Source organism: Pelophylax lessonae (genome assembly GCF_965119305.1).
Source record: "Pelophylax lessonae genome assembly, chromosome: 2".
NCBI lineage: Eukaryota > Metazoa > Chordata > Amphibia > Anura > Ranidae > Pelophylax > Pelophylax lessonae.
This window is the reverse complement of record NC_138769.1, coordinates 553,318,221-553,340,981: the sequence shown is the minus strand read 5'-3', so window position 1 is coordinate 553,340,981 and position 22,761 is coordinate 553,318,221. Positions and strand designations below refer to the sequence as shown.

General features: G+C 43.2%; 1 protein-coding gene across 1 annotated transcript in view; it reads left to right on the top strand.

Annotated features, from left to right (window-relative positions):
- ADCY6 (adenylate cyclase 6) overlaps positions 1-22,761 on the top strand; it is a 370,168-nt gene that overhangs the window by 265,115 nt on the left and 82,292 nt on the right. Inside the window, exons 4-7 of the mRNA XM_082245102.1 lie at positions 7,428-7,577; positions 9,387-9,508; positions 12,209-12,320; positions 15,559-15,686. Coding sequence (XP_082101228.1) covers positions 7,428-7,577; positions 9,387-9,508; positions 12,209-12,320; positions 15,559-15,686 — 512 coding nt within the window. The remainder of the gene's footprint in view (positions 1-7,427; positions 7,578-9,386; positions 9,509-12,208; positions 12,321-15,558; positions 15,687-22,761) is intronic.

Genomic DNA, 22,761 nt, shown 5'->3' with positions numbered 1-22,761 from the left:
AGACAGCGAGGGAGAAGAAGTGAGGTAGCGGGCTGGCGGCGCTCCGCTTTTTTTAGCACAGAGTCTGTCTAGCCTAGCAGGTAAGTGTCGCGACAGCCCCTTTCCTAGCTCACTGTCACTGCTCAGCCGTGCCCCCAGTTTTGCTTCTGGCAAAAGCAGCATTTAGCACAGACAGTCTTCTCACTGCCTCCATAAATGATCGGCTTTTTCAGCTCCCTGGCGCTGCCCGCTGGCATGATGTAAATGATCGATCACGGGTCCTTCTGTCTGTGCACTCTCCAACCATCTGGGGGCACGCTGTGGTCACTCTGTGGTCAATCTGGGGGCACGCTGTGGTCAATCTGGGGGCACGCTGTGGTCAATCTGGGGGAACGCTGTGGTCAATCTGGGGGCACGCTGTGGTCAATCTGGGGGCACACTGTGGTCACTCTGTGGTCAATCTGGGGGGCACGCTGTGGTCACTCTGTGGTCAATCTGGGGGGCGCGCTGTGGTCACTCTGTGGTCAATCTGGGGGCACGCTGTGGTCAATCTGGGGGCACGCTGTGGTCACTCTGTGGTCAATCTGGGGGCACGCTGTGGTCACTCTGTGGTCAATTTGGGGGCACGCTGTGGTCACTCTGTGGTCAATCTGGGGGCACGCTGTGGTCACTCTGTGGTCAATCTGGGGGCACGCTGTGGTCAATCTGGGGGCACGCTGTGGTCAATCTGGGGGCACGCTGTGGTCAATCATGGGGCACGCTGTGGTCAATCTGGGGGCACGCTGTGGTCAGTCTGGCATTGAAAGGGGGCACGATGGTCAGTCTGCATTGAAAGGAGGCACGCTGTTGTCAGTCTGGCATTGAAAGGGGGCACGCTGTGGTCAGTCTGGCATTGAAAGGGGGCACACTGTGGTCACTCTGGCATTGAAAGGGCGCATGCTGTGGTCAATCTGGGGGCACGCTGTGGTCAATCTGGGGGCACGCTGTGGTCACTCTGGCATTGAAAGGGGGCACGCTGTGGTCACTCTGACTATCGTGCCCCCTTTCAATGCCAGAGTGACCACAGCGTGCCCCCTTTCAATGCCAGAGTGACACAGTGTGCCTCCTTTTAATGCAGACTGACTATCGTGCCCCCTTTCAATGCCAGTCTGCATTGAAAGGGGGCACGCTGTGGTCATTCTGGCATTGAAAGGGGGCACGCTGTGGTCAATCTGGCATTGAAAAGAGGCACGCTGTGGTCAGTCTGGCATTGAAAGGGGGAACACTGTGGTCACTTTAGCATTGAAAGGGGGCACACTGTGGTCACTCTGGCATTGAAAGGGGGCACACTGTGGTCACTCTGGCATTGAAAGGAGGCACGCTGTGGTCATATATATATAACAATAAATATTGTATTGTTTTTTGTGCACTACAAATAAATATGCGCATTGGAATTTGTTCATATTTTTTTTCAAAAGTAAAGTAAAGTAATAAGTAGTGAAGTTACTTTTCAAATGCAGTAACTAGTAAAGTAATATCATTACAATTTACAGAAGTAACTAGTAACTAGTAACTAGTTACATTTTTTGAGTAACTACCCCAACACTGACCTCGGCACATAGATCTCCATGCCGGCACAGTGAAAAAGAAGTATGTAAACACTTCTCTTATGGGAAAGTTGGTAAGCGGGAGATCTTTAGATCTTTCCCATCTTCCTATTGGCACACAGAGCAATAATGCTAATGCGCATGGGGTGATTAGGGTGTGCCCGGGCACACCTGGCACACCCTGTGCACACGCCTATGGCTGAAACTGCTGATCTGTCCCTGCCTGTCTCACAGAAGATCCGCCTGCTTTGTTTACATAAGCAGGCGGGTCTTCTCTCCATTTCCCATACATTTACATGATAAACACAGTGGGAGCGTGGCTCCGGCGGCACGCGCGCGCTCCTGAAACCACGTGCACTCCAGTCACGTAGTACTACGTGACTGGACGCAGCCGAGCCACTCTGCCGCAGTAATATTACTGTGGGCTGTCGGCAAGCGGTTAAATGCACTGCAAGTACTGCAAAAATTGTTGATGTGCTATGTATATTATACTTCATACTTCAACCTTCTTCTTTGTCATAACAACACAATGTATTTTTGGCTCTGAATTTGTACTCGTGTTGTCAGCCCTGCCTATAGGTACACAAACCTTCCTCTTCTTGGTCATCATCATAACCCCTCCCTGTGCCAAGGCAGAAAGTTCATTGATGCTATCAGCTCACAGGTTTTTTGGCAAAATCAGCAGAAATGTTTTGAATTTAAGAAACCGATATATATAAAAAACCTTCCAGCGGTACTTTTATTAGAGAAAATAGGAGACTTTCCTAATTAGGGTTTAATTACACTTTAATTAGGGATTCATTGATGTTTTTCCACCTTTTATCTCAACCGACGCCTATTGTTTTCCTTAACACTATCTTGTAGCTGACCAAAGATACATTTTGAATTTATAACTTTTGCTGAGCATTGAAAAAGACAGTAAAGCAAAAAAATACACACACATGTTGTTTTAAGGATCCAATCAGAGTTCATATTCAAATATTTGGATATAACAAGTATGAGTACAGCGCTAATAATTATGACTGTGATTTGTACAAACATAATTCCTATTGCAAAGAAAAATGTATTCTCATATAGTGATCAAAGTGTATAAGAGCCCATTCACACTAGCGCGACTTGTGAGGCAACTTGTGTTGCCCCAGGTCGCCCCAGGTAGCTTGACATAACAAAAGCAATGTTAATCAATCAGTTCCGTCTTAATTGGCACTACTGAAGTTGCTCCGACTTCAGAAAAGGGTCCTGTACTACTTTGAGGCGACCTGTGATCCGACTGTCCCATATACTTCAATGGGAGTTGCCTCCTTATCTTAATTGACACGACTTGTTATCAGACTTTACAGGAAGAAGAAAGAGATTAGCCAGGCATTCCCCACAGACAAAGTCGCCTGTCTCTTCAAAGTAGTGTCCAAGTATCTTCCAAGTCTCTTCTAAGTCTCTTCCAAGTCTCTTCCAAATCTCTAAACAAGTCTCTTCAAGTCACGGGGCGACTTTCTGGTAGTGGTAGTGTGAACCAGCTCTAAAAAGCCCACAAATAAAATCCAAAAATGTACAGTATCTCACAAAAGTGAGTGCACCCCTTACATTGTTGTAAATATTTTATTATATCTTTTCATGTGACAACACTGAATAAATTACACTTTGCTACAATGTAAAGCAGTGAGCGTACAGCTTGTATAACAGTGTAAATTTACTGCCCCCTCAAAATAACTCACCACACAGTCATTAATGTCTAAACCACTGGCAAAAAAGTTAGTACACCCCTAAATGAAAATGTCAAAATTGGGCCCAATTAGCCATTTTCCCTCCCCAGTGTCACGTGACTCGTTAGTGTTACAAGGTCTCAGGTGTGAATGGGAAGCAGGTGTGTTAAATTTGGTGTTATCACTCTCACTCTCTCATACTGATTACTAGAAGTTCAATATGGCACCTCATGGCAAAGAACTTTCTGAGGATCTGAAAAAAGAATTGTTGCTCTACATAAAGATGGCCTAGGCCAGTGATGGCAAACCTTGGCATACCAGATGTTTTGGAACTACATTTCCCATGATGCTCATGCACTCTGCAGTGTAGTTGAGCATCATGGGAAATATTGTTCCAAAACATCTGGGGTGCCAAGGTTCGCCATCACTGGCCTAGGCTATAAGAAGTTTGCCAAGACCCTGAAACTGAGCTGCAGCATGGTGGCCAAGACCATACAGTGGTTTAATAGGACAGGTTCCACTCAGAACAAGCCTCGCCATGGTCGACCAGAGAAGTTAAGTGCAAGTGCTCAGCGTCATATCCAGAGGTTGTCTTTGGGAAATAAACGTATGAGTGCTGCCAGCAATGCTGCAGAGGTTGAAGGGGAGGAGTGTCAGCCTGTCAGCGCTCAGACCATACGTTGCACACATTGGCCTGCATGGCTGTCGTCCCAGAAGGAAGCCTCTTCTAAAGATGAAGCACAAGAAGGCCTGCAAACTGTTTGCTGAAGACAAGCAGACTAAGGCCATGGCTCACTGTAACCGTGTCCTGTGGTCTGATGAGACCAAGAAAAACTTATTTGGTTTAGATGGTGTCAAGCGTGTGTGGTGGAAACCAGGTGAGGAGTACAAAGACAAGTGTGTCTTGCCTACAGTCAAGCATTATGGTGGGAGTGTCATGGTCTGGGTCTGCATGAGTGCTGCTGGCACTGGGGAGCTACAGTCCATTGAGGGAACCATGAATGCCAAGATGTATTGTGACATACTGAAGCAGAGAATGATCATCATGGAGGAGTGGAAGAGGACTCCAGTGGCAACCTGTGAAGCTCTGGTAAACTTCATGCCCAAGAGGGTAAGGGCAGTGCTGGAAAATAATGGTGGCCTCACAAGTTATTGACACTTTGGGCCCAATTTGGACAAATTAAGTTAGGGTTGTACTCATTTTTGTTGCCAATGGTTTAGACATTAATGGCTGTGTGTTGTTATTTTGAGGGGACAGCAAATTTACACTGTTATACAAGCTGTACACTCACTCTTACATTGTAGCAAAGTGTCATTTCTTCAGTGTTGTCACATGAAAAGATATGATAAAATATTTATAAAAATGTGAGGGGTGTACTCACTTTTGTGAGATACTGTATGTAGCGATCAGAAGTTGATTGCCTGGCTCATGATATTTAAGCAATTGCTCCAATGATAAACAGAGTGCGAGAAGACTCACCAGACAAAAACCAGCGGTAATATGCAGAAAGTGAAACACCTTGTGTGTTAACAAAGGTTTCTTCACTGTGCTCTCCCTCCACCATTCAATGCACTCTCCAGATATTGGAATAAAACAAGCCTTGAATGGAAGTATGGCATGCAATGACAGCCCCAGGGTCACTGGTCATACAATGTATGCTGTGTAGAAAAGCTCACCAACCGGAGCCAGAATTATGCTAATATAGTGTAGTATTTATTGTAAATTTAAAAGTACATGCACATAAAGAAAAAATGGCCATAAAACTCACATGAATGACTGCCAATCTTTCATGTGAGTTTTATGGCCATTTTTTCTGGGAATCTGTTTATCATTGGAGGAATTGCTTAAATATCATGAGCCAGGCAATCGACTTCTGATTGCTACATATACTTGTGGACTTTTTATACACTTTGATCACTATATGAGATAATAGTTATTCTTTGCAATTGGAATTGTGTATGTACAGTCATAATTATTAGTGCTGCACTCAAACTTGTTATATTTGGAGGTTGTATATTCACCTTTTATTTGTGCTAGCTGCTGTTCACAATATTTATTTCTAGCGCTCACTTTCTATATACAGTATATATATTTTGGATGTGGAAATATTTATTGTGGGATGCAACTTGATGAACCAGCTTTGTTTTCACTGTAAGCCCTGGTTTACACCAGTGTAATCTTTCATGCAATTGGACAGTTTAAAATCACATGACAAGTCACACCAATTGGCGGCTATGAACCATTCAAATAGTTGCGACTCAAGATGGAGCGACTTTGAAAAAGGTTCCTGCGCTACTTTTTTGTGATTTCACTGCAACTTGCATTGACCTTTTTTAAATGAAGTTGCAAGTCACCATGAAATCAGAGATCCAAATCGCATTGATCGGGTGGCTTTGAAATTGTAGCACGATTTGAAAGCTGCACTGGTGTGAACCAGGGCTAAAAGCGGATTTAAAAAAATTGTGAGCTGTAAGTTCTAAACTCCTGTGACCCCATTTAGGATATGTCACTTCACCCCAGAGGCATAACCGGTGCGATGCATACTAGCACATTATGCCATTGTCTTGCAGGGTTTTTTATTTTTTTTTTGTACTCAGGGGATACTACCGCTTTAACCTGTTATGTAATGTGAAGAAGGTCCATCGGTCATTGAAGCAGCTTCAGCAGTGTCAGGAAATGTTATTAGCTATATGGGTAACTCAATCACCATAAAAAGTGACAAAGCATACAGTATGTTGATTGTCCAAGAACATGATAGGAGGAGTGGAAGTTTGAGAAACCACACACTCCATTTATCATAGTGCCATGAAGTCCGGGACAATTGTTAAATGTGTTTAAGTTAAATACATAGAAGGTCTAATTGGGCCAAATATGTCTAATTTGTTTTTAAAGCAACTAGTGTAAGTACCTGAATTTGGCTTTGTATCAGCCTCTTAGAATCCCATAAGCAGCAGAGCTCAGACTGGGAGAGTGAGAACCAGCAAAAGGAACATACTAATAAGAAGAGAAAGCAGAGTGACAAAGAGATGTGCACATCAGGCTGCGGCTTCTCCTGTCCATTCACAGGATGGGGGCAGGATCAATACCTAGCCGTATCTTAAAGCGGTTGTAAACCGATGGACTTTTTTTGTACCCTGCAAGGTAATATCATATTGTGCTAGCATGCATCACATACTTACCTTAAAACAAAGCCCTTCTAGCGCCAAGATGTCAGAGGTGCAGGTGCTCCCATCTTCACCTGTCTTTCTTCCGGGTTTGTGGACTCCGTCTCTGTGACTGGCCAGGACCATGATGACGTCACTCCCGCGCATGCATGCGGGAGCCGCTGCTTATGGCACAGGGCCCTGAAGGAACAGCCCGGGTTGCCGTTCCTTCAGAGCACATGCGCTGGTGATGTCACTGGCTGCATGTGCAGTAAATATCTCCTAAACGGTGCACATTTAGTAAATATTTACACTACCGATAGTTAAAGTCAGAGATGGACGTTTACTTCTATTTTAACTAGAATAGAGAAGAGTCAAGTTTCCCGTCTGCTTGTGTTGCATTTCAGGGATGTGAAAATCTCAGGAGTGAACGGACAGAAATGCAAATCCTCTGGCCGGTAAAGCAGCTGGCATACATGTATTTATTTGTGTATTTACCTGGTTTCCTGGAGTTCAGCTTTTTAAGGAAACAAGGATGGCTATTGTTTCCATTCTATATGTCACCCTTTTGTTGTTCAGACATGTGAGTTGTTGCGCATCATTAACTGCGTGTATGGTTGTGTTTACTCTTCTTGGTATGACTGAATGGGAAGATGGTATGATTATATTAAGAAATTGCTGAGTCTACTATAAAAACCTTTTTGGTAGAATAAAAGCTGATAATTGAGCAAACGTGATTGGTGTACAGCAATCCGCATAAGCCAATTACAGATGAGCTTATTTACATGACAGTAAGCTAATTTATTATTAATATAGATTTAAGCACACTGACAATTTATTCTGCGTTCCTCAAATCAAGCTATTGTCCCCCTCCAGGACTGCTATGGTTGGGTTAGCATTTTACATTTTTCTCTATTTACTTTAGGGTAGAAGCTTATGTAAAAAAAAATGACATAATGTTCATAAACTTATAATACATACATTGGGATTCTAAATCTATTTGCTCTTCTCTTTCTAGCTAAGTGCCAATGTGCTGATCTTCCTCTGTACAAACATCATTGGCATTTGTACCCACTATCCTGCAGAGGTTTCCCAGAGACAGGCCTTCCAAGAAACACGAGGTTACATCCAAGCCAGGCTGCACCTGCAGAGGGAAAACCAGCAGCAGGTTAGTACTTCATGCCACCCACGTGTGCTACACCAGGGAGGAAAGGAACAAGCTGCTGTGTGATGAAACAACACATGTATGTGAATCTTTACTCTGAGCTTGCAATCATCATCTAATTACCAAGTGGGGATGAGGTACAAAGCATGTGTGTGATTGCCTACAGGTCATTTTAAAGAATAAGCAACAAAAGAGTCGTTTTTGCAAGGAATATGTTAAAGCAAATCTCCGGCCGACTCCCCCCCCCCCCCCCCCCCCAAATTTTCTTATGACCCTGCTTACCTGAAGGTGGTATCTGCACATTTTAAGATACTTGCCTATCCAGTGGATCCAGTGCTGTCCAGCTGAGATCCTCTCACGCCCGGCTACAGCGTCATCCTTCACCGCCATGTTCTCTCTGACGTCATTGAGAAACTGGGCGGCTCTTCCAGGCAGGGCTGGGACAAGGGGTGGGCAGGAGGGACGGTTGCCCTGGGCGCAATGGTTTATTGCAGGGATGGGGGGGGCACTGAGACCCTAACCCTAAAGGAAGGGGGGGGCGAAGTTTGGCATCCTTGCCCTGGATGACCTGCTTCCAGGATCAGCAAGTGGGCGTCTCGATGATGCCGATAGGTCCGCCCCCTTCTCCTTTCCTTAAATGAAGGGTTAAGCCTCCTGGGAAATGTGACATGCATATTCCAGTAGGCACATCAGGCAAGAGCGGGGCTGGACTTTTTTTTTTTTTTTTAAAGCCTTGAAACTTCTGCAGGATGGGAGGAGGGGTGGAATGGAAGGCACACGAGAAAGAGGGTAAAGGTCTATTTTAAGCTGGCCTACATGGATGAAAATTTGGCTGGTTCAGCAGGTACCAGCCAAATTTCAATCCATGCATGGGCTAGCTGGATGTGCACAAGTCAATCTTTTGATTGACTTGTGTACAACCAGCCTGTTGGGTTTTTCCAAAAATGATTAGTGCCACTATAGCCGGCAACACTGATCATTGTATACAATATCTCAGTGCGAAGCATTCCCCCATCCACATCGAATGGTTGAATAATGATTTATGTATGGCCTGCTTTAGTGTTCATCAGAAGCGTGTGGCCCATGTATTTAATGTATTACTTCATTTACAGTAGAAGCAATCCATTGTATTGGTTTTGATGATAAAAAATCTCAGCAGGCCAGCTTTATAGTAGGTTTCCTTGCATTCAAATATCCCCAGCAGATGAAAAATCACTGGGCAGCTTTAGGAAAAAGCGGGACCCATTTTTTTATTGGTGTACCTGTAGGCTGTGTGCTGCCTCTTCCAAGCCTGTCAACACAAACTCTTAGTATGAGCGACCCATCTTGTCTTGCCTAGATGCAAGGAGGCACATATATTGCACACACCCCCGGTACTGCAGGAAGTAGTGCCATATGGATTTCAAAGCCTATGCATGCACAGCGCATCCTCCCTCCCTCTGTCACAGCAGCTCAGTTTTGTGGGACAGAGGGAGAGAGGATGCACTACACATTTGTGTTATTTGAACGCAGCAGAACAATCATTTCTATAATGCTGGGGGTGCCAATGTATGGCGCATCTTTGCAGCTAGGCTGGGCGGGGAGTTTTGTATACAAACTTGGGAGAGGCCAAGCTTACATGGGTATGACATTTTTAAAGTAGCTCCATTTTTTTTTAAAACAGCACAGTGATTTTTAAATTATTGGGGACACTTGAATGCATGGCAGTTTTTATTGGAAAGGCAAACTTGGCTATTACCCATTTATGAATTTCTATAATAAAAGTGTTTGTGCTTGAATAACATAAGTGATGTTCTCTGTTTAACCATGCAGGAGCGCCTCCTGCTGTCTGTTTTACCACGTCATGTGGCAATGGAAATGAAAGAGGATATAAACACCAAAAAGGAAGACATGATGTTCCACAAAATCTACATACAGAAGCATGACAACGTCAGGTAATGTTTCTATTTTAAACATTAAAGATAAACACACTGATATAAAACTTACCTTGTAATCGAGTGGTGTATTCGTATAATTAAAATTTTATATAGAAACCTAGAAAAGTGATGGCAGAAAAAGTCCCAGTAGTCGATCGAGTCTGCCCTTTTTTTTTTTTGCTTTTTTTTTTCTTTAACTTTTTTGTCTGAGTATAGATCTTTGCTTGTCCCACACATGTTTAAAGGCATTTTGGCTTGGTTTACATTGCTGCGATGCGGGAAACCCTGCAAATCCACTGCGGGTTCCCACATCACACCCGACTCGCAGGCAGTTCACACTGCCATAATGCGAACTGCTGGGAGTGTCAATACAAAGTTAATGACCCCTCCAGATTGATTTGCATATTGCAGTGCGAACTGTCAATTCGGACATGAATCAGATCGCATATGTGTGAACACATGCAATCTGATTCTGGTGCGAACCAAAAAAAGGGTCCTGTACGACTTTAGTCCCGAATGCGATGCAAATTCAGCCATACAATCTGTATAACTGTATTCTCATCGCATGTGATTTCCATCGCACCAATGTGAACCCAACCTTGCTGTTGACTGTCTCACTACTTCTGCTGGAAGTTTATTCCAAATATCAACTATCCTTTCAGTAAAATAATACTTTACAAAATTAGTTTTGAAAGTTCCTCCAGTTAGTTTGAGGTCATGTCCCAGTGTTCTTGATTTTGGTTTCAAATTGAAAAAACTGCCATCCTGAGCCTTATTCACCCCCTTGATGTATTTAAAGGTTTTAGTCATATCCCTCCTTTCCCACAGACTGTACATATTATGTTCCTGAAGTCGCTCTCGATATGTTTTATCCCCCAAAGCTTTCACCATTTTATTACCCATCTCTAGACTCGTTCTTTTTTATTAATATATTTTTGTAAGTGAGGTCTTCAGAACTGGATGCAGTATTCTAAATGATGTATCACTAAAGATCTATATAGGGGAATCAGAGCCTCCTTCCTCCTGCTGATGATCCCTCTAGTGATGCATCCTAGAATGCGATTTGCTTTTCCCACTGCCTGGTCACACTATTTGTTCATTTTGCAATTATCTGAAATAAGTACCCCCAAATCTTTTTCCTCTCTAGTGCTGGCTCACACTGTACCCCCAATGTTGTACTCTCTCAAGGGATTATTTTTCCCTAGGTTCATTTTTTTTCTATTTAGAAGCAGTTCAATCAAATTAAATACTTAAATATTTATGTTGAATTAGAATAAGTAGTGATTATGTATTTGTATTGGCCTTCTATAATCTCCCTGTAGCACTCCTTAGGCCTCATATACACAAGCCGTGGGTAGTAAAATAGGTGGTTGAGCTGCGGCTTTACCTTGCCTGACTCCCGAGCCACAAGTTAATATGGTCACGGTTGCATTTCTGTGTGCCAAAAATCATTTGGAACCAACTCCAAACGAGAACTATTCAAGTGCACAGGACTGCTCCTTAGCCATGTATAATGCTGGCACTTGTAATGCTTCTGGCTGTGGATGGTTAAAACAGGCCTCCAGGAGGTGACATATCATCTCCAAGCCGCCTGATAACTGCCTCTGAAGGGCAATCCACCGTTATTTGCTTTTTAGAAAGGGCAGTAAAAGAGCCGCTCATGTAAATGGAGCCTTGGACTGTCAGTGATGGGCAGTGTTGCTTTGCTGTCCACATTTAGGGCTTTATCACTAGCAGCACATAGCTAAACTATTGTGCAATGTATTAAAATATGTGCAAAGTTAAAAAATAGTGCAGTTCACGTGGCAGTTATCCAATAAAGCTGTAGCAGGTAAAGACCAGGTACCTTAGGTATTTTTAAATGAAATATGTCAAACACGAGGCCCATGGGCTAAATCTGGCCCTCTAGGCCCTGTCATGTGGCCATCTCACTCTGTTTTGCAGCCGGATCATAGCGGCACCACTGGCTCTCACCCTCCACTTTCTATGTTTACAAGGGACAGCTTTGCTCTCAGTGGCTTCCGAATGTAACAGATCCCTCAATGCGGAGCACGGTAGGGACAGGTCTCCAGTATCTGAGAGCAAGAATAATCTCCATGCAAAGCAATGCCATCTACACAGGGATGGATAACAGAGCTAAATACATGGGTAGTAGAGAGCAATGCCAACACAGGGCAGTACTATAGCCGCTTGCTTGTGGAGAGGTAGCCGAGAGTAGAGATTCATAGAAGCTTTGGGTGGGGCTGGGGCTGCATAGCGCACCTTTAAACCCTGGACTGTACACAGCACACCCCTGAACTCTGCACTGTGTACATTGCGCACCCCTGAACTCTGTACGTAGCGCACCCCCAAACTCTGCACTTTGTACATAACACACTCCTGACTCTGCACTCTGTACGTAGGGCACATCTAAACTCTGCACTCTGTGCATGGCGCACCCCTAAACCCTGCAATTTGTACACAGTGCACCTCTGAACTCTGCACCCTGTACATAGCACACACCTGAATGATAAAAGAGTAGATACATAGTCATACAGACACCACCGCCCCTTTGAGGGCAACCATACTGCAGATGCAGCCTTGTTTACTTACTGGGTCTTTTATCTTGAAATTTTGTGAAACTATTGTGCTCCTTTATCAGGTTCTGTGTTTTATATCAATTCATGATGCATAATTCTGATTCCTGCAACAGTGCTGACATGTCTTGTTTTTTTCCAGTATCCTGTTTGCTGATATTGAGGGCTTTACCAGCCTGGCATCACAGTGTACAGCTCAGGAGCTAGTTATGACTCTGAATGAACTCTTTGCGAGATTTGACAAGCTAGCAGCAGTAAGTACTGTTAGTCTTTTGGTGAGCTTTGTATTTTTTACTCCTAGTTGATATTAAAACCATCTTCAAATTAAATCCCTTCTCCTTCATTGGTTGTACTATTTTTTGCTAAGCCAAGGAATGCCACCAAAGGCTAGGAGTGCCAGGACAGCTAGAGCAATCTGACAGATCAACAGGAGTCTATAATATGCAACTTAGAAGACACACACACACATACGACACTCTGATAAATGCAATTTTAATTTATAAATACTTAAAAAGTATGCAGCTAGTCTCCAATCCTGCTTAGGCAAGCTGAATCAGAAATGGTTCCTCAGTCAGACTGAAAGCCCTCCAAAAAGCTGTGTGAATGCGGCCTCCTGGTGAGGATTGGCAAGTGCAATATATAGCTTCATGGCTCCCCTTGCAAACACAAAATACAAACAAGCACCATGAATGCCTGAAATATTGGCATTTATACTTACACTTGGAATTTATTTTTTAACACAATTTTGTGGTCTAACTAATTATGTTACTGTCTTACTGACTCATGGTTTAATGATCTGTTTATTTACTTAGAAACGTTTTTGTTACAAACATGTATCCTTTGGACTATAAAAATTATATTTAGAGGTGCTAATAAAATGAAATATACAAGAAACAAGCAATGTGAGGTGCTCCGGGGACCCTAAAATGCCTCCCAGAAATGTAGGTTAGTTAGGTCTTGTTACAGTGTAATGTCTTGTTTTTCCCACTGGTTTATGACAGTAGGTTTTAAGAGGAGTTTTTATAAATATAGCAGTCTCTGTTTTAGCACTTTGTACTTTTAGGTCCGGTTCACACTTATGCGATGCGGGAAGGCTGCGAATCCGCAGCCTGTTCCCGCATCGCACACGCACCCCCGGCAGTTCACACTGCCATATGCGATACGCTGGGGGTGTCAATGTAATCTTAACGACACCCCCAGTTTGATCGCATATCGCAGTGCGATCGTGCAGTTCGCACAGGATCGGATCGCACAAGTGTGAACCGCTGTGCGATCCGATCCTGATGCGGCTGCAAAAAAGGGTCTCTGTGCGTGTTTGCTGCGGCTGCGGTGCGAATTTAGCCATACAAAGTGTAAATAAATGGGGCTGGGTCGCTGCTCTGTATCTGAATGGACATGGGGAGCTAGGCTCGGCTCGGGTGCCCCCATAGCAAGCTGCTTGCTGTGGGGGCACTCAACAGGAGGGAGGGGCCAGGACAGCAGAAGAGGGACCCCAGAAGAGGAGGATCTGGGCTGCCCTGTGCAAAAGTACTAGCATAAAATGTTTAATTTAAAAAAAAAAAAAAAAAAAAGATGACATTTTAGTGTTACTTTAAAATTGTGCTATGTTTTTATTTATGTCTGTGAAACCAGATGTGGAGATTTTCCCTCATTTTTGATTCCTGTGACATCAGGACAAGAAATAACAGAGGGATTGCTACTGATACAAGAAAGCACAGACAACAGTAAAAACTTTTTCAGCACTTTTATATATATATATATATATGTGTATATATATGTATATGTATGTGTGTGTGTGTATATATATATATATATATATATATATGTATGTGTATATATATATATATATATATATATATATATATATATATATATATATATAAAACAGGTCTAATGGAGTGGGCGAATCTCCCTAATGGGGGGCATAGACAGTAAGAGAAACCTGACTGGCCTTCTAATCTCTCTCCACTCTAATCTAAAAAAAAACAAAAAAGTTCTGAATTCTAATTATACTGTAAAGGAAAACTGTCATTACATATAAATGTACAGTGTTTACACTTCAGCATGCAGAGCTGCATGCATCTCTGCTTTTTTGGGGTAAGGTCCACTTGAGAAGTTCAGCTGGTTAAGAGCAAAGGGCACTACAGACGTTTACGCAGAGATACTAAAGGGGGATACACAGTAAGGCTAGGCTTCTTTATTTAGGCTTTAATCATACCTGTCCTTTACGGAATGTGTGACCAAGCGCTCAGAAAACACATTTTGCCTCGCCATTTGGAAACTCACTGTAAATGCACATTGTGCTTGCAGTGCATTAATTGTTAATGGCACCCCAAATGCAGGTATCAGACGTGTATTTTGCTACAAGGCAATCGCACTACAAACATGATCAAACGTGGTGTGAAAAAAGGTTCTGGAGCTCTTGGGGCGTTTGCCACACATTGGACAGCCCATTCAAGTAAATGAGCTGCCCTATGTATGACAAGCAAAAACACTTGAAAAATGCGCAAAAAAAAATGTAAGCGGGAATGCGAATGCACAGGTGTGAATGGGAACTTAAAGGAGATCTCCAGCACTGAGTTTTTTTCCCCATTCATTGCACTCTCTTCCATCAGCCTTCCTGAAGCAACATCAACCCCCCCTTTACATACCTTTTACAATACAGTCTTCTTGCCCCTCCCGGTGATGTCATGGGTCATTAGCGTTGACCTCCAGCAATGCAGGAAAATGCCTAGTCATATTCTTGCTTACAACATAGTGAAGCAGCCTTTAGGAGGGGAATCCAAGGCTAATTATTGCTCTGTTTGAAAGCAGAAACCAGTATGAAACATTTTAACCCTGTCAAAAGTTTTGGTACTCGTAAATTTACACGGTTTCGCTTGGGACATACATATCCCCAACAACATTTGAATAGCCTTGAAATTTTCTATTTTGCTGGGGGGGGGGGGGGGGGGGGGGTAGAGCAAACGTTTTCTTTCCCAGGTAAGACCTCAGGTCATTCGTAGGCAATGAATGGAAGGGAGTATAATGTAGGATTTTGTTTAGTGGTGCTTAGATGATGTATTACTGTATACGACGCACCATAAAATGAGTTTCTATAATGCACAGCATACTGGTAATGTCTTCTACGTGACAGACTGATCACATATAATATGTTTATAAAATAGTAAGTTCCTTGCTGTAAAAAAAATGCAGTATTGTATTATGAAATTTCTCACAGCCACCAGTCTAACATTGGAAGACTGAATGTGATTGGTGATTTAGAAAGCAGAGGCATTTACACAGCATAAGCTTTGGGATGTCTAATCCTTCTGTACCTCATACTGAGCACAAGGTTTATCTCCGCCATAACATTTTTATGTTTTATCTATTATAATGGTAAACACATATTTATTGTGCCACCAAATATGACTGCATGTTTTTTTAACCCATATATTTAGCACTGGACAGTAGTTCAGCTGTAATATTATAACTGTCTTTTCCTGTTTCAAGGAGAACCATTGCTTGCGCATAAAGATCCTGGGGGATTGTTACTATTGTGTCTCTGGATTGCCTGAGGCCCGCGCTGATCATGCTCACTGCTGTGTGGAGATGGGAGTTGACATGATTGAAGCCATCTCGTAAGTGGAGCTCTGCTTGAAGCATAATTACACATAACCCTATATGGCATCTTCCGTTCAGTGCTTTAGTATTGTGCCATTGTGATAAAGGAAAACAAATAGTCACAAATAGTTATGAATAAATTACATTTGGAGAGAATTAAATGGACTTTATAGGCACAATTAGGAATGAAGTAAAAAACTTTTTTATTGATTGACATATAAAAACAAGGGAAAAAATCCCTACCACAGGGGAATAATTAATGGACATACATGAAATACATAGAAAATTCCGAAATGTACCTTAACAATGAGGCATAAAAATACAAATGGTATACAAATGATTGCATAACACATGAAATGTGTTGGTTTAGGGAAACTATACATTACATCCTACAGAACTCGAAGACGATGCCAGAAAAAAACGTTAACGTCCTCTAGAGTGTGGTTGGTATAGCCCTAAATGTGAGGGATGGTTCATGTAGCCAGATGCCCTACAATAAATTACAACCAGAGCTGAACTGAATATTTCCTAGATTTATTTTGCAGATTTTATGAAACATACTTATTTAGCGGGACAATGGTTTAGTAATGAACTCCTCCAACTGTTTCTGTAAAATGAGTTAGGGATGGGATGCTGTATGCTTGTTTACCCAGCCCACACCACCATGTGCTCTTGCTTACCTGTGCAGGTGTAATGTACTATGCCCCCCCCCCCCCCACCTGCCTTCTCTTTTATACATTGGAATATATGGAGAAATGGGTAGTAAAAAATGAATTTTTAGAGTGGCCACAGTGCAGTTAGTTTGAGAAGGATGATAGGATACAGTCACTTCCAGAGAGCATAGTGCAGATCGCACAGATAAGCAAAAACACAATGAGTAATCTTTCCTTTCCCATACCTGGCATTGAATTTTATTTTCATTATAAAGTTTTTATTAAGCCCTTTAGCAATTTACAGACACAGCGACAGTGAGCCAACAATTTACATCAAGTGACAGGAAACTTCCAAATAAGGGTCATTAAACAAAATACCAATATTCCACATTAATTCCCAAAGGCATCGTCTCCCGATCCTCCGTCTTATTCCCAACATATTACCTCAGCATTAAATACAATCACAAAAGAAAAAGAAAACCTCAGACTTATATCAGGCTAAGATACATGGGTGATGGAAGGCTGTGTACCAAATATAGGGTCAAGCAACATTTTGTGGTAGGAGGGTTCGCAATAGGACTTTCTTTTTTATTTTATGTAGGAAAGAATGTTAAGAAGTATAAATAAACAGTATGTGGAACGTAGATGAAGATAGACCAGAAAAAAACCTTGCCCGTGAAACGTACCTCCAAAGGGTCCCTAAGATGCCTTTACGGAGGAGATGGGGTCACCTAAGTGTAGCACTGCCCCCCATGTTGAGAGCAGGTTCCCCTGGGTTACCCATAGCAAGAGTCTGTAAAATATTCCTCACTTTACACTTGGCTCAGTCAATGAACAGTCCAGATGATCAGGGCTGCTGTTAGAAATCGCGGGGCCCCGTACAGACTACCTGGCAGGGCCCCCCCAAGAAAATATTAAAGATATATTTAGCTAAAATTACAACAAAATCACTATTATCAGACACAAATATAACATAACTCGCATAATTCCTGCTAAATCTAAAAAATAAAACTATGTTAAATAAAAAAGAAGATGAGATGAGAAAAATATACAGGCTGGGCAATTGGGAGCTCAGTGATCAGAGAGACAGAGAGAGAGAAACAAAGTTACAATTTACAAATAAACTCCTGAGCAGAGATAAGTGCTAGGAGGGGGGCCCACACAAGGGAGGTGGATTAGTGAGGGACAACTGTCTTTCTCAACAGATAAAAGCTGATAGCAGGGAGAGGGACAGATCAGATTCAAGTGCTGGAGGAAAATTTCTGTATTTGTTGTCCATCACTAATCCCCCTCTCTGTGTGGGCCCCCCTGTGTGCTCGGGCCCCCTACAAGAGGGATGGTGGTCCCCCCCCCCTATCAGCGGCCCTGCAGGGGATTTGGTTTTTGTCTTTTTATTTTATAGTGGGATGGGAGAAGCGATGAGTGGGATACTCCTTCTATTAACTATGCACAACTTGAGGATGCGGAGTCTTCTAAAACCTTTATGTTAGCACCCATCTGAACAGCCAGAGAGCACATATACACTCTCTCCAGGGTCCTGATACGGTCCAAAAGGGAAGTAATCTCTCTTGGCCTCTCATTCGTATCTCTGGCCTGAGTATAATGAGTATCCCGCAAACAAAACAATTATTTGCTACCCAAACAACCCATGGGGAGATTTGTAGCACAATATTCTCTAATTCTGCCTGCCATCTCACGGATAGGGTTTTGAATCAGAGTCTGATTAAGTTTCCATTTCATTGGTTACTGAACCCAGTCACCCAGGGTCGTTGAGATTGTAACAGCATGCAAACTCTATTCAAGTCTATGGGACACGAACATGAAAAAAATCCATACCAGACCCTTATCCGAGCATGCAGCCTGGCAGGGCAGGAAAGGGGGAGACAAGTGAGCGCCCCCCCTCCCTCCTAAACCATACCAGGTCACATGCCCTCAACAACTGTTGATGGGGACAAAGGCCTCTTCTCAACAACCCTGGGCTGCGGTTGGGGGGGTCGGCCGATGGGGGGCTTATCGGAATCTGAAAGTCCCCTTTAACAAGAGGGCCCCCAGATCCAACCCCCCCTATGTTAATGGGTATCGGGTACATCGTACCCCTACCCATTCACCAAAAAATGTACAAAAAAAATAAACACATAACACAGTTTTTGAGTCCTTTATTCAAAAATAAAATGAGTGACTCGATGTAAATCCATCGTCTTAACGTGACGTCAGAAGGGGGCAGTGCCATTGGGTGATGTAAAATGGATGTCCCCGCCCCTTGGCTATAAAATAGCTGTCAAAGCTAAGCGCAGCATACGGCGGGTAGCCTCAGAAGAGGTGAAGCGTCTTTGAACTTTTTTGTATTTTTCGGGTGCGGCGGGCGTTGTGATTGACGATGGACCTACATCGAGGGACACTATTTTTTTTATTTTTGAATAAAGGACTTGTCAAAAACTGACTTATGTGTTTATTTTTTTGTACACTTTTTTGTTGAATGGGTAGGGGTACAATGTACCTGATACCCATTCACATGCGGGGGGAGCCTTGTTAAAGGGGGCTTCCAGATTCCAATAAGCCACCCACAACCAGCCCAGGGTTGTCGGGAAGAGGCCCTTGTCTTCATCAACATGGGGACAAGGTGCTTTGCGGAGCACCCCAAAGCACCCTCTCTATGTTGAGGGCAGGCGGCCTGGCAAGGTTCAGGAGGGGGGTGCTGAATATCCCCCCCCCCCTATCCTGGCCTATCAGGCTACATGCTCAAATAAGGCTCTGGTTTGGATTTTGGGGGGGGGGGGGGTGACCCCATGCTATTTTATTTTATTTTTTCAATTTTGGCGTGGAGCTTCCCTTAAAATCTATACCAGACCCAAAGGGCCTGGTATAGACTTTGGGGGGGACCCCACACCATTTTTTTCCCCTTTTGTTCCCCTTAACCACTTAAATACAGGGCACTTTCACCCCCTTCCTGCCCAGACCAATTTTCAGCTTTCAGTGCCCATTGGCATCTATGAGAAATATTGGTCAGCTTGGGATGGCACTGCTCCCTGTCTTTAACATTGGCGTTCATGGGATATATTGGTCCACTTGGGATGGCACTACTCCCTATCTTTAACATTGGTGTCTATGGGAAATATTAGAAAGCTTGACATGGCACTGCTCCCTGTCTTTAACATTGGCGACTATGGAAAATCTTGGTCAGCTTGGCATGGCACTGCTCACGAGCTAGAAGTGACAGGGACTCAAAACTTGGGAGCACTAAGAAGGGACCCAGGACTACAATATATCCATACATTTTAAAAGTGGAGTATGCCTGTACACTACACTGACTGCACTAAACTAACTCAACTCTGCTTATACGGCAGCAACCTTATATAGTGGGGGCGTGGACCTAGCCCCTGAGCCATGATTGGCTAAAGGCACCCTGCCTTTGGCCAATCATGGCTCTGACAGGACACTGTGCTGTAATTGGCCAAAGCATACAGGTCCGGTGCATGCTTTGTCCAATTACTGGCAATCAATGCACTGCAATAGCGCAGTGCTTTATGGGGCGCTCATTGGCGGGTGAACTTCCCGCCGAGCGCCCCATTTGCTAGTGTGCTTAGCAAACACACGAACAGTTGATGTTCGAGTCGAACTTACGTTTGACTCGAACATAAAGCCCATCCCTAATCACCAGCAACCACTAAGGGTAAAGCAAACTGCTGGAGTCAAACGTAATCCAACCACGTGTACGCGGTCTGGGGGAGCCCAAATAAAACGTATAGTCTCGGGTGCCTGCCTGGAAAATACGCCAGACATCAACTAAGCCTTCCAAAGGATATTGTGTCTTAAAGTAGAACTTCACTCTGCCAAACAACATTGGATTTTTAGCTGCTAGCATTAGTAAATAGATAGGAAAGTATATCGTATGGACTTGTTTTACATTTTTTTTAATTTTTTTTACATTTCTTCAGTTAAATGTAAAATTAAATGTAAAATTAAATGTTAATTGTCCTGTCAGAGGCCAATCATGGCTCTGACAGGACACTGTGCTGTAATTGGCCAAAGCATACAGGTCCGGTGCATGCTTTGTCCAATTACTGGCAATCAATGCACTGCAATAGCGCAGTGCTTTATGGGGCGCTCATTGGCGGGTGAACTTCCCGCCGAGCGCCCCATTTGCTAGTGTGCTTAGCAAACACACGAACAGTTGATGTTCGAGTCGAACTTACGTTTGACTCGAACATAAAGCCCATCCCTAATCACCAGCAACCACTAAGGGTAAAGCAAACTGCTGGAGTCAAACGTAATCCAACCACGTGTACGCGGTCTGGGGGAGCCCAAATAAAACGTATAGTCTCGGGTGCCTGCCTGGAAAATACGCCAGACATCAACTAAGCCTTCCAAAGGATATTGTGTCTTAAAGTAGAACTTCACTCTGCCAAACAACATTGGATTTTTAGCTGCTAGCATTAGTAAATAGATAGGAAAGTATATCGTATGGACTTGTTTTACATTTTTTTTAATTTTTTTTACATTTCTTCAGTTAAATGTAAAATTAAATGTAAAATTAAATGTTAATTGTCCTGTCAGAGGCCAATCATGGCTCTGACAGGACACTGTGCTGTAATTGGCCAAAGCATACAGGTCCGGTGCATGCTTTGTCCAATTACTGGCAATCAATGCACTGCAATAGCGCAGTGCTTTATGGGGCGCTCATTGGCGGGTGAACTTCCCGCCGAGCGCCCCATTTGCTAGTGTGCTTAGCAAACACACGAACAGTTGATGTTCGAGTCGAACTTACGTTTGACTCGAACATAAAGCCCATCCCTAATCACCAGCAACCACTAAGGGTAAAGCAAACTGCTGGAGTCAAACGTAATCCAACCACGTGTACGCGGTCTGGGGGAGCCCAAATAAAACGTATAGTCTCGGGTGCCTGCCTGGAAAATACGCCAGACATCAACTAAGCCTTCCAAAGGATATTGTGTCTTAAAGTAGAACTTCACTCTGCCAAACAACATTGGATTTTTAGCTGCTAGCATTAGTAAATAGATAGGAAAGTATATCGTATGGACTTGTTTTACATTTTTTTTAATTTTTTTTACATTTCTTCAGTTACTTCCTGGTTTCTTGCCTAAGTAACCTAGGAGTCTCAGGAGAGAAGGAGAGGTGGTGAGGAGTGATCTTCTCAGCTAAGCACACACTCCTGCATGTGTGCTTGAGCTATGGGAAGATGGATTCTAGGAAGTAAATGCTACATGATTTGCCCTTACTCAAGATGACTACGGCGAAATATGCTGGGGGGGGAGGGGTTGTCAAAGTGATTTTTCCAACAAATAAAGCATGGAGACATGAATGCATAGGGGAGATTGCTTTGAATATTAAAAATGAATTAAATTGTGTTTTTGGTTTGTGGTGTCCAGTGAAGATCCGCTTTAAGTCTCTGTACGTAGGGGTATGATAGATGTGAGGAGCCAGTAGAGATATCTAGGAGGGGATTGAAGGCCACATTTAAATAATCTCCCACTATCTATATGCTCTTCGCAAATTCTGACAATTTATCAAGGCAATGTTCCAGAAATCCTACCTGACCAGAGTTAGGTGTGTATATATTCACGAGTCACGAGATGAGCTGAAATGGACCCCTTAACAAAAACAAATTCTTCCCTGTTCGTCTCTAAGCAAGTCTGTAAATGACCACATTATTTTGTTAAAAATTAGAATACTAACTCCCCAATGACTTGGAGTCAGGAGAACAACTATGGTAAATAAATGGATATCTAGAGTTTCTCCGCATAGGAAGTTTTAATTCTTTATTTTGCATTTCCATAAGTAACGCTACATGGGCACGATTCCTTCAATGCAAGCCTTGAGGACATGGGGGGAGATCCAGGCCAGGGTGGGCGCCAGTAAGAGCATCCCATATCTTACCCAGGCTGGTAGAGGGCAGAAGGTATAGTAAGGTGGTGGGAGCAAGCAAACCATGAATACCCGAAAAGCACAAATAATGCATAATTTGGTAACTACAGCAAAGCCTGTGGCCTCCACCGCCCCAGTTATCAGCAAAGCAGGAACACAACAGAAAAGAAAAGGTTGATTGAAGACCACAGAAATAACTGTGGGCCCACAGGTTGCCTCATTGCATGAAAGAGACAGGAAAACTTTCATATCTATCTCAACTTACTTGGGATCCCAAGTCAATTTCCATTACCATCAGGATAATGGGATGTTCAGGTGTCCCTCCATGTAAAAAGCCGAGATGAAATGACAAGTAGCTCGAAGGATAGGCCTCAGATGTCCTGCCAAAAAGTTTGGCCAGCTGACTGTGGAAACCTCTTGTTAGGCAAATCCAGGCATGAGAGAGGGGACAGAGGAACACAGGGTAATAACGCAGAATCACAAACAAGATATAGAAACCCTTGCATTTCGCCATTCCTTTGTGCCAGACATGATAAACCACCACAGTCTGCATTCA